This window comes from Anopheles darlingi, chromosome 3, assembly GCF_943734745.1.
Source record: "Anopheles darlingi chromosome 3, idAnoDarlMG_H_01, whole genome shotgun sequence".
Taxonomy (NCBI): domain Eukaryota; kingdom Metazoa; phylum Arthropoda; class Insecta; order Diptera; family Culicidae; genus Anopheles; species Anopheles darlingi.
The window spans coordinates 42,140,939-42,154,460 of record NC_064875.1 but is presented as its reverse complement, the minus strand read 5'-3'; the positions used below and the strand labels follow the sequence as shown (position 1 = coordinate 42,154,460).

Below are 13,522 nucleotides of genomic sequence, written 5' to 3'. Positions count from 1 at the left end.
ATTACCTTGAAAAGAAAAGAGATGTGTCGCCTTAGGAAGGGGTTGGAAATGAATGGCAGGATTTCCAACAATAAATAAATCAGTCAATGAGATCGTAAAAAACAATAACCATCCAATAAATATCAACGAAGGATCTATCTAAAGGTTTTGGAAATGTTTTCCTGTAAAAAAAGTTTAAATCAGTAATTATTACTACAACCTCAACTCTACAGTATACAGAATATATCAAAGCTAAGCGGAATAGGTCCTCCTGAACCCTTAATCGTTAGTTATTATATATAATCGCAAACCAACTGTAAAAGAGGAGTTGCTGGTTATAAAAAACAGCATTATCGCAAACAAATAAACACTATTACTACTACTGTTACTACTACTACCACTACTCAACGAAGAACCAAATGATACCTTTTAAAACGTTCAACGTTAAAACCCTTCAACGTTAACAATGTCAATCGCAAACACATCAGAAGATTGCACCATTTGCAAAGCAACCGATCCACATTGCCTGGACTATGTGAAGTGGACTGTATTTTCATTATAATTATTAATACACGATCTTACAAACAGGACAAAGCAATCACATCATCCAATTAGGAGCAAACACAAACGCATTCACAGAGAAGAAGATTCAAACCGATCAACCACCGGATCACATTATTCATTGCGAAGAAAAAGCAACGGGACTAGACGAAAGAGGGTTCGAATCTATCAACCACCGACGTTGGATGATACCTTGGGTCGATCCAGGAGGTTCGACGTCTAAGGGGAGGAGCGCTTTCGTAGTTTATACATCCTTCATCAACTCGACCGTAGTGATTGGATCAAAGTGATCCAGGATTCAGTCTTGTCCAGATCGCTTTAGAATAAAGGTATTTTTTTTAAAAAAAAGATTCGCATTAAGATTTCGATAACATCGATAACATTCCGAACACCACCGACAGAACAAGCGGCACAGGTTACTAGATTGACTTAACGGAGCAGCAAACAGCATGTATGTCAAGTAGATTAACGTTTCAGCATCAGAAGGAGGACAGTTCCTCTCTCCTCCAGTCCATGATATCTTCGTCGATAGCCAAGCGCTTCCCCTCAGACTTTCGCCAACTAATCATCAACCGGAGCCTCTGTGGTGGCAATTCATTCACGCCAAGTGCGCTCCTCATCACCGTCCTCTTTAACTCCTCTTCCCCAAAAATAAACCCTGACCATGATAAGACCAAGAGCCAGAGACCGTCTTGCGCGCGAAATCCACGCATCCACAGCCAGTCTGGTTAGCTAGTCCGGCGAACGGACGAACAGTGGTCCGGGGATGGGGGAGGTTGGTAAATTGGCCCTGATTGAATTAGGAATCTGGATCTACACACTATGACCGCCACCCCACGCCACGCTATGGCGGCACCGGTTACGACGACGACGACGACGACGACGGTGACCGCATCGCGAACTCCCGGGAGGATCATCATCATCAGTGGGGCTGGCATTCGTGACCCGATGGCTGATCGGAGTGTATCGGCGCGGATCGCAGTGTAACGGACAGGTGACGACCGAATCCCGGGACTCGGACATTCGCGGAGTGATACCGACAACAAACAAGGAAGTAACAACGGAAGATAAGCCAAGTGAAGTGCCGGAAAGTTTTTGGGAAGTGCAGGTAAGCTCGCGCTCCCGGCTTACCGGGACGACCGATAACAGCTCGCGATGATCTCAGATCCGCAGATTGTTGTGTTCTGCCCCCCGCGCGAGAGTGTTGTTAACCTTGTCCAAGCCATTTTTTCCAAGCCACAAACGAAAAACACAGAAATGGCAAATGATTTACAACGTCATAACGGCCGCTTCTTGTGGCATTCACCGAAATGTCACCAGCGTAATCCATCCCGCTCTGAATGATCGGATGATCGTGACGCTACTACTGCTGATGAAGATAACGAACTCACCGTTTATCAGATCAGCCGCATCTCTACGCGCGCATAAGACGTTGACCGCTCGCTCGCTTGCTTGAGTTCTTGGTTTGTCCTACTAGCCGCTGGAACGTTCTAGATCCAGTGCGTGGTCCAAAAAGGGGGTGGAGGACTGGCGTGGAGCGAGCAAGGAAGGAGCTATAGATTCTAGAGCAGGTGAGGATCGTCAGCAGCTCGTTCTGCAACAAGCGGCCGCGATTTGCCTTTGCGTTGTTACGCGGTTTAGGTTCTCGCTATTGTTTGACCAACGCGACGACGAGTGTTCGTGTGTGCCTCTGTGTGCCTGTGTGTGTATGTGTGACCCCTCGTCTCCTTCATTGGTTTTGCTTTGCTTTTGGGCCGCCAGGGCGCGCGCATTGTATATCACAAACGCTAATCCCTGCGCGCTAGGGCCACGCCGGTTAATCGCTGTTCAAATGGACGCTACGATCGCCTTAACCGTCTGAGCCGCGCTTATCAGCATCGGTGCAGTGTGTGGTTGGCCTGCTGGATGCTGACTAGCTTGCTGGCTTGCTGGTCACCACCCATCATCATCATCTTCTTCCTCATTCCTATCCGGGGGAATCCTTATCATCCATATATCACCCTGTTGCTGGCGGTGTTGCCGCCGATGGTCTTAATGGCTTGAGCCCTCCGCTCGCAGACAAGAACTGTCATCCACCCTGCCCTTTTCCACCGTGTAATCACCGCATGACACCCATGATGATGGGCCCCTGGACAGTCCTTCGCCCATGGTTAAACGCGGACAAAACCCATTTACTGTGCGCTGGCCACCGCCAGAAGCCGTCTAGTGGTCGAACGGGGATGCTGGACGCTCTCCGCGTTGATTTTCCGCGTGCGTGTGATCGGAGCACTGAAGATCCCCTTCAACAGCAGCAGCAAGCCAAGGTGATGTGCGAGGGAAGCTAATCGTGTGACTGAAGCAGTATCTTCTTCCAGCGCTTGGCCAGTGTACGACGGTGTTGTGCCACACTAAAATGGCCGGTGAAAAGGACGAATCGGTAGATGGTGGTGTGGTAGTGGAAGTGAAACCAAACGAACCAACGGATAGTGTCAGGGAAAGTGATCAGCAACAAAATGGATCGTACGATCGTGAGCCTGTGCCGGAGCGTAAATCGAGCTACAATGGTTACAGTAGCGTTTACAACAATGGCAAGAAAGCGGAGGAAGCAGAACAGGCCGAGATGCAGAAGATGCTACCCCAGGACATCGAGGATATGTATCGTGATCTGCCACTGACGAAGGATACGACCTGCGGTTTGTGGATGTTTAAAGGACCGCTACTGCAAAGGTGCGCCACTTCGTGAGGAAGTTGAGAGATGTCGCCATTGTGTCGATGTGATTATGTTCTTATTCCGATTTCCATTTTGATCTGCACAAACACACACAAATACGCAAACACAGATTCGCCAACAAGAAGGTGTACGTGTTCATGTACGGTGTCGTCGGTTGCATCTTCTCGGCTACGTACGCGTACTTTAATGGTACGATCACGACGCTCGAGAAGCGCTACAAGATACCGAGCAAGAACACGGGCATCATCTCGGTGGGGAACGACATCAGCGCACTGCTGCTGTCCGCCATCCTTAGCTATTACGCCGGAAAGGGACATCGGCCACGCTGGATCGCGATGGGGTTGTTGATGATTACGGCTTTCTGTTGGCTGACGGCACTACCCCATCTGTTGTATGGTCCTGGTGAGGCGGCCCTTTCGTTGACCACCGAGTACGGTGCGACGTACGACGCCAACCAGACGCTGGAGGTGCTGGAAGCCCAGAAAGCAAAGACACTCTGTCGGACGAATGGTGAGTAACCTGGTGGATGACTTTCGAATAACGAATTCCGGAATTGACATTTGATCCTCGATGACCTGTTCCAACTCTCAAGCAACTCGTGGTGCGGAATGTGAGAAGGAGGAGGGCAATCTGGCCCCTCAGGTGGTCCTGTTTCTGGCACAGTTCATCTCCGGTATTGGCAGCTCGCTGTACTACACACTCGGCGTCTCGTACATGGATGATAACATCAAAAAGTCAAAGACACCGGCACTGGTCAGTGTTTCGTACTTTCTGCGGATGCTTGGACCTGCGATCGGATACGCACTCGCTTCCTACTTCCTGAAGCTCTACATTTCGCCCTCGATGACACCGACCATTTCGAATACGGATCCAAGATGGCTTGGGGCGTGGTGGATGGGTTGGATCATTCTCGGGCTCGTGCTAGCCTTTTTCGCCATCTTTATTGCGATGTTCCCGAAGCAGCTGCCGAGGGCGGCCGCACGGAAACGGATTGCGGCCGAGAAGCAGAAGCTCGGCATGAAGCTAAGCGAGGCCGTCGATGGTGGTCGAAGGGAGGATGAACTGCCGGCTTCGTTTAAGGATATGATGAAAACGTTTAAGCGGTTGCTACGCAACAAGATTCTGATGCTGAACAATATCGCTTCGGTGTTTTACTTCTTCGGGTACATGCCGTACTGGATCTTTACGCCGAAGTACATCGAGACGCAGTACAAGCAGTCGGCATCGACCTCGAGCCTTGTGACCGGTACGGTGGCGCTGGTGTTCTCTGCCGTCGGTGTGCTGCTGTCGGGGTTGGTGATTTCGAAGTACAAACCGAGGGCTCGCTATATGGCGGCATGGAACGTGTTTGTCGGTGTGCTCTCGGTGATGGGTATGATCGCGTACGCTTTTCTCGGTTGTTCAGCGAGCGAGAACTCTGTTATCGTCAACATTCCTTCACAGTAAGTCACGTGAGCGTTCGTTTCGAGGGAAGTGGATTAATGATCTCGTTTCCGTCTTCGATAGAACCGATCTGACGCCGACCTGTAATTCGGCTTGCCAGTGCGATTACGTCAAGTATTCGCCGGTCTGTGGTGAGGACGGTAATACGTACATCTCGGCGTGCCACGCAGGCTGTGGAACCCAAAGTCAACTCGGTGATCAGAAGGTAGGTGCCGCTAGCCGTGACGCTGGGCCTCCAATCGGCCATCGACTCGTCGCAGACTCTTCAATCATAGCTACCAAGCGGGATTCTGTTTGACCACCAGCTGGTGCTGATGCTGAAGCTTATCTTATCATCCAGCGTCTTGTAACGTCTTGCTGTGCACTCTTCTCACGCTGTTCGTGTTGTTATTTCAGATTTACGGCGATTGTTCGTGCATTGCATCGGTGGTCAACTACACCAGTCCGCTGTTCTTGCAGCAGCTGTCCTCCAATGCGACCCACACGACCTGGCGGTCTGCCATAGGGGTAAGCGGCGCTGCCGGATGGTCCAGCGCTCCCGAGATTACGTACTGATCATCTCTCTCTCTCTCTCGGTATCTCTATCGGTCTCTCTTTTCCTCGATGCAGCAATCGCCTTTGGCCGGTGGGAAAGCCCTCGCTGGACCTTGCCCGATGGATTGCTACCGGGAGTTCGTCACCTTCCTGATCGTGATGTGTTTCCTGAAGTTCTCGGGGGCGACGGGCCGGGCCAGTAACTTCCTCGTCTCGGTACGGTGCGTCGACGAGCGGGATAAGGCCGTTTCGATGGGCTTCGGGATGATGGTGCTCAGCCTGATGTCCTTCATACCGAGTCCGATCTTCTTCGGGTTGGTCCTCGACAAGACGTGCCTAGTGTGGGGTAAGACCTGCACCGGGAAGGGCAATTGCTGGCTGTACGATGGTGAAACGTTACGGTATGTGTGGTGTTGAAATTTCCATCGATTGGCGCGAAGACTTCATTGATTTCCTTTTCTCATTGCAGCTATTTGCTGAACTTTATTGCGGCCGGCTTCGTGCTCGTGGGTACCCTGTTCGACTGTGGTGTTTGGTATTACGTGAAGGATCTGAAAATCTTTGACGATGAGGTGAAGGACAAGGAGATTGAGCTGGCGGAAAAGGAGGAAGAGGCCATCACAGACCGGCCGGCGTGATGAGAACGCGATGTTTTTGTATGTTTACGATATACTTTGTTTTTAGCTTTGTTTCGTGTTACTTTTGTAAATAAACTTGTTATTAGAGTCCACTTCTTGGGGGATGGAACTTGAATTTTATGGGAAAAGTAAGGATAGGCTGGGTTTTCCGGTGATCATTTGCTTTTGATTTGAGAGAAACATTAACGCTTAGGCTTTTAAAAGCATCTTTAACCTGCTTTTTGCAGTTTTCACTAAAATCACCAATTATCGTATAAAAACGGCTGATTCAAATAGAAAAGCAAGCAAATAAATACAAGCAAAACAATTTCAAGATTGATGCGACCTCTTCGTGTTTATAGTCCTGCGTTCGAGAGTGTTATAATCGAGGCCCTCTGGTGGTGCGCGCGTGAAACTTTTTGTAGCTCATTTTGAATTGCCGGTTTTTAACTAGTTTTTCAGAAGATGCCTTGAAAATGGTAAACCATTGAAAGATTATAGCCAAAGGATGATTTTCAGGGCGTAGAGCCTATATTTAACGAAAAATTAGTGTAGCGGAGTCAACTATCAGGTACGCAACTCCCGCCTGGGTTCAAACGACGAACCCTTTAGCAGCATCGCTTAACTGACGAGATGTTTATTATGAGATCTCGTCACAACTGGCGACCAAGACTGTATTGCACAATCTGCGCCAATCGTTGCTCTCCCCTAAGGGATTAGATCTGCTATGATAACAAAGAGCGCAAAACAGTAGCTGCCAAAAGCAAATTTGGTGCGTTTATAACCACTACCATTGAGTTTCCTCGTATTGTTTTTTTGAATGAAAAAGAAAATGCAGAAACCAGTATTCAATGTTTACAATGCGGTTTGGAGCTACCCTCCATACTGTGCATCATCTCGAAAGAGGAATATAGCATAGCAGAGCTGGAATTATAAACCAAACTAGCTGTTTAGTGGTAGGAGTCTTTCTTGGGAATAGTATTCCACATAGTGTGTGCAATGAAAAGAAAAAACAAAATAAAGCTACTATCTAGGTAAATCACGTTGCTAAGCAGCTGATCTTCTCTAAGCTCATCTTCTCTGAGTGTATCTTAATTTAGAAATATCTGCATTAATCTGCATTTTCAAAATGATAAGGCATGACGACTCGGTCGCATGTTAGATAAGGTGCGTCAGAGATGCATAAGATCAACTCCAGCCCCAGATAAGAAGCGTGTAAAGGCGTTGTCATCCTTTTTCCAGATGTACACATCGTTACATAAAAATGCTCTAAAACCTAAGAATCGATGTCGTATGTATCGCGAATGCCAAGAAATTATCAATGTTCTAACCCATCCGGGCAATGTATACCTGAAAACAATCGCTCCATATGTGTATTAGACCAGAGTCCTTGTTCAAATTAGGAAACTGCCTCTACAAAATTTCACACCAAGGTCACGCACACGCGAATGACGCTATCAGTGCTCCTAAAGTGACTCGACACAATTCCCCAATCCATCATGTGTTTCGCAGGGTGTCAAGAGTCATGCCACTATTTGTTTCCCAAGGCTACCCTCAGCGTACTGGTTAAAACCGATTTGCAAATCCAAAACCTGCCCACTCACGGCGAGTATACCTGTGTCGGTGCCGCGGCCATCCTCATTCGCGAATGGCAGCGAATGACCAATTAGGCGGGGGCACCGGGCCATAACCATACGCTACTGGAAGCCGCTGCAGGACATGCGGAAGTTATGGCATCATAACCTCAGCTAATCGTTAATAATTGGTTTCCATCGCAAAACACGGGCAACTCCCTGCTCAACATAAATAGTTTGTGGTCCGTCGACCACCATTTGATGGCGGATCACATTACAACCGATTGATTAGGGGAGTGGTGCGAGTGTGCGAGGACATTAATTACCTGCCAGTCGGTGATAGCATGCAAATGATGGAAACAACGCCGTATATTCAACTGGTTATAGCCTCTACCGTCGTGTCCCTAAAGCATCATGTCATCGTCCATCGGAGCGCCATTCACACCTTCTCTACCCATCTGTTTACCATGCCATCCGGTACACCAAACACCAGAGGACCGAGGTCTTCCGCGCTATCATAACCTGCGCTATCTGACGCCATAAAGCGCCAGTTTGCAGAAGCCCGTCCCGATAAGACGAGAACTGATGACTTCTGCTGCTGCTGCTACGGCTGCTACCTGATCTTCTCGAACCTGGGGAGTTGACGTTGCACGATCGGTAGTTGCCACCGGCCAGCAGCAAGGGGCGCAACAGAGTGCACGAGCACGATGAACGGAAGTCTGGCGAACGGGTTGAACGAGGCCGGTGATCGTAATACGGCCCCCAAGAAGATCGCCTTCGATCGTAGCATCTCGGTGTACAGTGAGCGCGATGTGCAGTGCGGGTTTTGGGTGTGCCACGGCCGGCTCTGGCATCGATTGGCCAGCAAGAAGCTGTACGTGCTGCTGTTCGGGCTGATCGGATGTATCCTTAACTCGACCACTTCCTACTTCTACGGCACGCTGACGACGGTCGAGAAAAGTCTTCAGATTTCGTCGAAAGCGGTCGGTATGATTACGGCCGGATCGGATCTTTCGTTCGTGCTGTCCTCCCTGTTCCTGTCCTACTACGCCTCGAACCGCCGGAAACCGCTCTGGATTGCGATGGGCAGTGTTAGTATGGGATTGTCCTGCTTCGTCAATGCACTTCCGCACTTTCTGTTCGCTCCGGAGCATGTTCCCGTTGAAGTGGCAGGGAACGGGAGCACCTCCGCGTTGACGGTGCCATCCTTGATGGCTGATAATCTGTGTCGAGTGGATCGAGAGCCACCGGATTGTTCAATGGACCTTGGGAATGTGCGACCTCAGTTGGTGCTCTTTTTTGGTAGCTTCCTGTCGGGACTCGGCACTTCGCTGTACTTTACGCTCGGACTCACGTACCTCGATGATAATGTGCGTAAGGAGAAGGTTCCGGTGCTGTCCAGTTTGGCCGCATTCGGTCGACGTCTTGGGCCACTGGTTGGTTTTTCGTTGGCTTCGCTATCGCTCAAGTACTTTGTGCATATTGGGGAAAATCCAGGATATGGGTCGAGCGATCCACGGTGGATCGGTGCGTGGTGGCTCGGTTGGCTCGTGCTCGGTTCTTTGCTGCTCTTCATTTCTCCCTTTTTCGGTGAGTAGTTCCTCGACAGGGTTTAAGGATAGCTAAGGTATTTATTTACATTTTCTTTTAACATTATTTCATTAATGCTTATCCTTTCAAAAACGGGAAAAGATATTTACTGTTGAAAATCCACTTTCCCTAAAAGGTCCAATGCATCTTGCTACTTTGAATTGGTTGTCCCAAAACATACGTTTTTAAGGTTGATGCTCATCGAAGCATAAAACTTGCTGGACCGATTGGTTTGAAATTATGAACATTTATTGTGTACCTTATACGCCAGGTAGTCTAATAGAATTTTCATAAAAAAATATTGATAATATTTAAAAGAAAATATCCAAATCTCCTTTCTTGAGGCAAAATCATCAAAATCATCTTCATTCTAACTTTAGAAAACTACCAAAAATCGAAAAACGGGAAATTCCACAAAAACTCGACTGGGCTACTTGGATAATTTTATAATCTAACAAAAGGAATAATTTATATTTCCGATGATCGAGAAAAGTGCATTATTGCAGACTCGCCTTTCCTAGATTGGTTGCCATGGTCGTAGTTTTTAACTAATATTTTCCAAAATAGAACCAAATATTCTTGACAAGCTTTAGTTTAATATGAAATTTAGGTAAAAATGTTAAGTTGAATGGTTTTATCACAAAAAATCTTTAAAAATGATCCTGAAATGTCCTTGATCTTCTGTCTCGTCTATCTCGACCATGGCGGCACGATACACAAACACCGTGGTGGCGATAACAACGGTTATGGATGGATCGTAAACCATAGCCTTAGGCCAGGCCGCTGGCCTCTGGCCTTTATTGCACCTCCGCTGATACTCCGACACTTATGTCCCATCTGACATTTGATTCCAGCAAGCTTCCCGAAGGTGTTGCCCCGAGCAGCAGAACGCATCTCGCTGTCACGTCAAGCCAGTCGTATTAGCGAGGCAAATGGAGACGCTGTGGCCAATAGTGCTGGTGAAAATGAGGAACGGATCGTTTCGTTCCGTGATATGCTGGTCACGGTGCGCCGGCTCATCACCAATAAGGCTTACGTGTTCAACAATTCGGCGAGCATCTTCTACTTCTTCGGTTATATGCCGTTCTTCCTGTTTCAGGCCAAGTATATCGAGATCCAGTACCGGTTGACGCCATCGCAGGCCAAGTAAGTGTCGCGGCGAAGTGAGTGCGATGTTTGAGGTCAAATAACGATCAATATATTGCGTGATATTCGCAGCATGGTGACGGGTTCGGTATCGTTGGTTTTCTCTGCCCTCGGAATACTGATCGCTGGTTGGGTTATCCAGAAGATACGACCAACGTCCCGGCAGTTGGCGGGCTGGAATATAGTGACTAGCGTTCTGTCGGCCGCTGGCATCGTTGCGTACGCCTGGTTCGGTTGCTCGGCCCTCAACAATGCCGCTATTGTAGCAAAGTGAGTACAGTAGAGTAAAGTCTTTACCAGTTAGAATCTGGCCACAAAGAATAGGTTATATATCAGCAAAGAAATGAGGTAAAAAGAAACGAAATGTGTCCTTTTGAAAGGAGTTTTATTGCCTTTAAGGCAGAACTGTTGATGCAAATTATTCGCTAGTTTTTTATGCGACTTTTTACTTAACTTCTACTTTGATTTTGACCCATATTTTTTTACACAGTACTGCAGGTCACTTTTTTTGCCCTCTTGTTGCATATCAACTCCATTTCAGCTGGTTTTTACGCATTTCTGATTCATTTCTTAAGTTTCTCTCGGATAATTGTCCAATATAAATCGGTAAAATGAAGATTCAGATAACTTGGTAGATTGATAGTTTTTCCTATGAAATCGATCTCCATGAAATCGAAAAATTAACCCCATACCTGCTGTAAGCTGTCCGACTATTTAAATCAGGACAAACTTACACATGACCATTGTTAGACAAATAAAGGATAAAATCCTTTTCTGTAGACACACTTCAACAGGGTTTTTGTTCGTCTTTCACATTCCATTGGCGATGACTGTTGAAATTTGACTTTGTCTTTGATTTTGTCAAAACAATTTCCCGCTAAATACAACAAGCTGATAGCAACAAAATGCCTTTACGAAAATTGCAAAGTGACCTCAAGTGGGCACTACGGTGGTCAAAAATTAGTAGCCAGATTAGTAAGGGAGTCAGCAGCAAGGTGCTCGTGGTTTGATCGTGGTTCTCTATCCAGTTCTCAGGAGGCAACGTGTAGCGCAAACTGCAACTGTGACTTTGTAAAGTACTCGCCGATCTGTGGCAGCGATGGTCAGACCTACATCTCACCGTGTCACGCTGGATGTCGGGATCAGTTCAAGCAGCCCAACGGAACGCTGGTAAGCTATGCAGTCGTCCAGGAAATGTCCATCAACTACTCCGTATCTCTCTTTCTTTCTGTGTCTGTTCCAGTTATACAGCAACTGCAGCTGCATTACGTCGGACCTGCCGGACTTTGGTGGATCAGCCATCACCGGGAGCTGCCCGGTCGATTGCTGGACTCCGTTCTACCTTTTCCTGATCGTGGTGTGTCTAAATAAGTTCATCGGTGGTACCGAGTCTGCTGCCAATTTTCTGATCGGTCTGCGATGCGTCGAACCACGTGATAAGGCCATCTCGATGGGTTTTTCGATGGCGATCAACACGCTGTTCTCCTTTCTGCCTGCACCGATCGTGTTCGGTTGGATTATCGATCGGACGTGCGTGTTGTGGGGCCGAACGTGCGCCAAGCAGGGTAACTGTTGGCTTTACGATGGTGAAGCTCTGCGTACCACAATGAACTATACGGCGGCCGTATTCGTCATTATCGGGACATGCTTCGATCTCGGCACTTGGTACTACTCGAAGAACTTCAAGATATTCGATGACGAAGCGGCCAACGAGGCTGCTGATCATCGAGCTGACGGTGAGGGAAAGGAGATGGAATCTCTCGTGACACGAAAGGAGAAGCCTAGCGTCGAATGAAATGGACGGAAGAACGAGTGCACAATAAACCGGAAAGAACAGCTCGATCTGGCCAGGAGAACGCAGTTATTACTGAAATTAACATTAAGACAAGCAACAGTAGCAGCAGCAGCAGCAGCAGCATCTAGATTCGATCTCAATCTCTATCATTTAGCTTTATTGTAGTTCTTGTTAGTTGTTAGTTACACACGCCACGCTTTACATGCCACCTCACCTCACACTCGCACTCACCTCACTCAGACACCGCAGCAGTCTCCACGGTCGCTCGTTCGTTAAAAGTCCTTAAGGTTCGAAAACGTAAAAAACCCAACCTAAAGCTAAGTCTCCTTCGTTACATTCTTCTCTACTCACTCTGCCCTACGCTCGACGCTACTACTCGGTACTACCGCTACTCTGTTTTCTCCATTCTGTTCATCTCTTCTCTAGTGTCCTAGTGTTTCACAGTGTTTACTCTACCTTTCTTCACCATCACCACTACCACCAGCACCACAACTACTACCACGGTTCCATTCTGAAATCCATTCGCTTGAGCACTTACACGCTAAAATATCACAGATTTGGCGAAATTTGTTTCAATCGATCGTCCTTCGTTTCGGTTTCTTCATTTTTTCACTCTCTCTCTCTCTTGTTCTCTTTTTCTTCTCTACATCTTCTTTTTGCTAATGCCGGCTAGTGGCTTGTTCTATGTTCTGTTCCATTGTTTGTTATTCCTTCGTTTTGCTATGTTTCAGGTGTGTGTGTGTGTTTGTGTTTTTGCACGCGAAAAGCTCGGACTGGCAGCGGCGGCAGCAGCAGCAATAGAAGGGATGTGCACAAATGCTCATGCTGCAGGCCATCCCCAAACCACGTTGTCCGTCCGTGTTGCGGTAATGTTAGAATGAAATGGGCACGCTGCTTAGTGGTGTAGATAAAAAGGGCGGGGTATAGGGAAACGGGGGCTGCTATGCTAATCAGGATCACGATGTGTGTTGTGGTGCTTTCGATGACGATGATGATGACGATTGATGGTGTGCTGTATTGCGGGAATTCCTGGAGTTGCGCTTAGCGAGAAGCAAAGCCATCCGCTCCTCTTTCCATATGCTGCAATGCCATTCTATAAAGAAAGATATAAAATGCGGTGATGAAAGACGATCAGTGATGATGCAGTGGCCGATGATCAACTTACGTCGCTTGGATGAAGGGTTTACGGGGGTGATCGAATGGACCTTGCTAATGGCCGGTTTCGTGTCTAGTCTGAATCTGAACTGGATCTGTATGAACAGTACAAGTATTTAGTTTATTTGTGTACGAGCCAGGAGCAAGAGGATCGGGATGATCGGGATTACCTTTTTAAAATGTGATCTAACTCCGTTTCTCGTCGTCTCCGTCGTCCTTATCTGGCTCCTCTTCTTATGTGACATCTTATTACTCTTTCTCCACTTTCCTTCTTTGCTATCAGCTATCAGCTGCATTCATGTTCGTTCGTGTTCGATGTACTTGTTCCCACAGCAACAGCAGAAGCAGAAGAAGAGATCACTTTGAAGCCACCATCTTTTTATCTTCGATTGCGCTTCTCGACATGTTGCTTCATTGC

The 13,522-nt window shown here is 47.6% G+C and overlaps 3 protein-coding genes across 3 annotated transcripts in view; 2 read left to right on the top strand and 1 right to left on the bottom strand.

The window, feature by feature from the left end:
• Positions 1–2,716: 2,716 nt before the first annotated feature.
• LOC125957207 (solute carrier organic anion transporter family member 74D-like) lies at positions 2,717–5,959 on the top strand. The gene is made up of 7 exons (XM_049689742.1): positions 2,717–3,246; positions 3,360–3,760; positions 3,843–4,692; positions 4,757–4,898; positions 5,090–5,200; positions 5,303–5,628; positions 5,697–5,959. The coding sequence occupies exons 1-7, from the start codon at positions 2,933–2,935 to the stop codon at positions 5,863–5,865; spliced, it is 2,313 nt and encodes a 770-aa protein (XP_049545699.1). The 5' UTR covers positions 2,717–2,932; the 3' UTR covers positions 5,866–5,959.
• Positions 5,960–8,081: 2,122 nt separating this feature from the next.
• Positions 8,082–11,985, top strand: LOC125957211 (solute carrier organic anion transporter family member 74D-like). Its single transcript, XM_049689749.1, has 5 exons — positions 8,082–9,008; positions 9,863–10,154; positions 10,227–10,424; positions 11,183–11,324; positions 11,398–11,985. The coding sequence occupies exons 1-5, from the start codon at positions 8,126–8,128 to the stop codon at positions 11,947–11,949; spliced, it is 2,067 nt and encodes a 688-aa protein (XP_049545706.1). The 5' UTR covers positions 8,082–8,125; the 3' UTR covers positions 11,950–11,985.
• A 161-nt stretch (positions 11,986–12,146) lies between these two features.
• Positions 12,147–13,522, bottom strand: part of LOC125957210 (semaphorin-2A-like) — an 85,588-nt gene continuing 84,212 nt past the window's right edge. The window contains exons 14-16 of the mRNA XM_049689747.1: positions 13,275–13,522; positions 13,115–13,199; positions 12,147–13,042 (exon numbers count right to left, since the gene is read on the bottom strand). The exon at positions 13,275–13,522 is cut by the window's right edge and continues 509 nt beyond it. The gene's annotated coding sequence lies outside the window, so the exon portion shown is untranslated. The remainder of the gene's footprint in view (positions 13,043–13,114; positions 13,200–13,274) is intronic.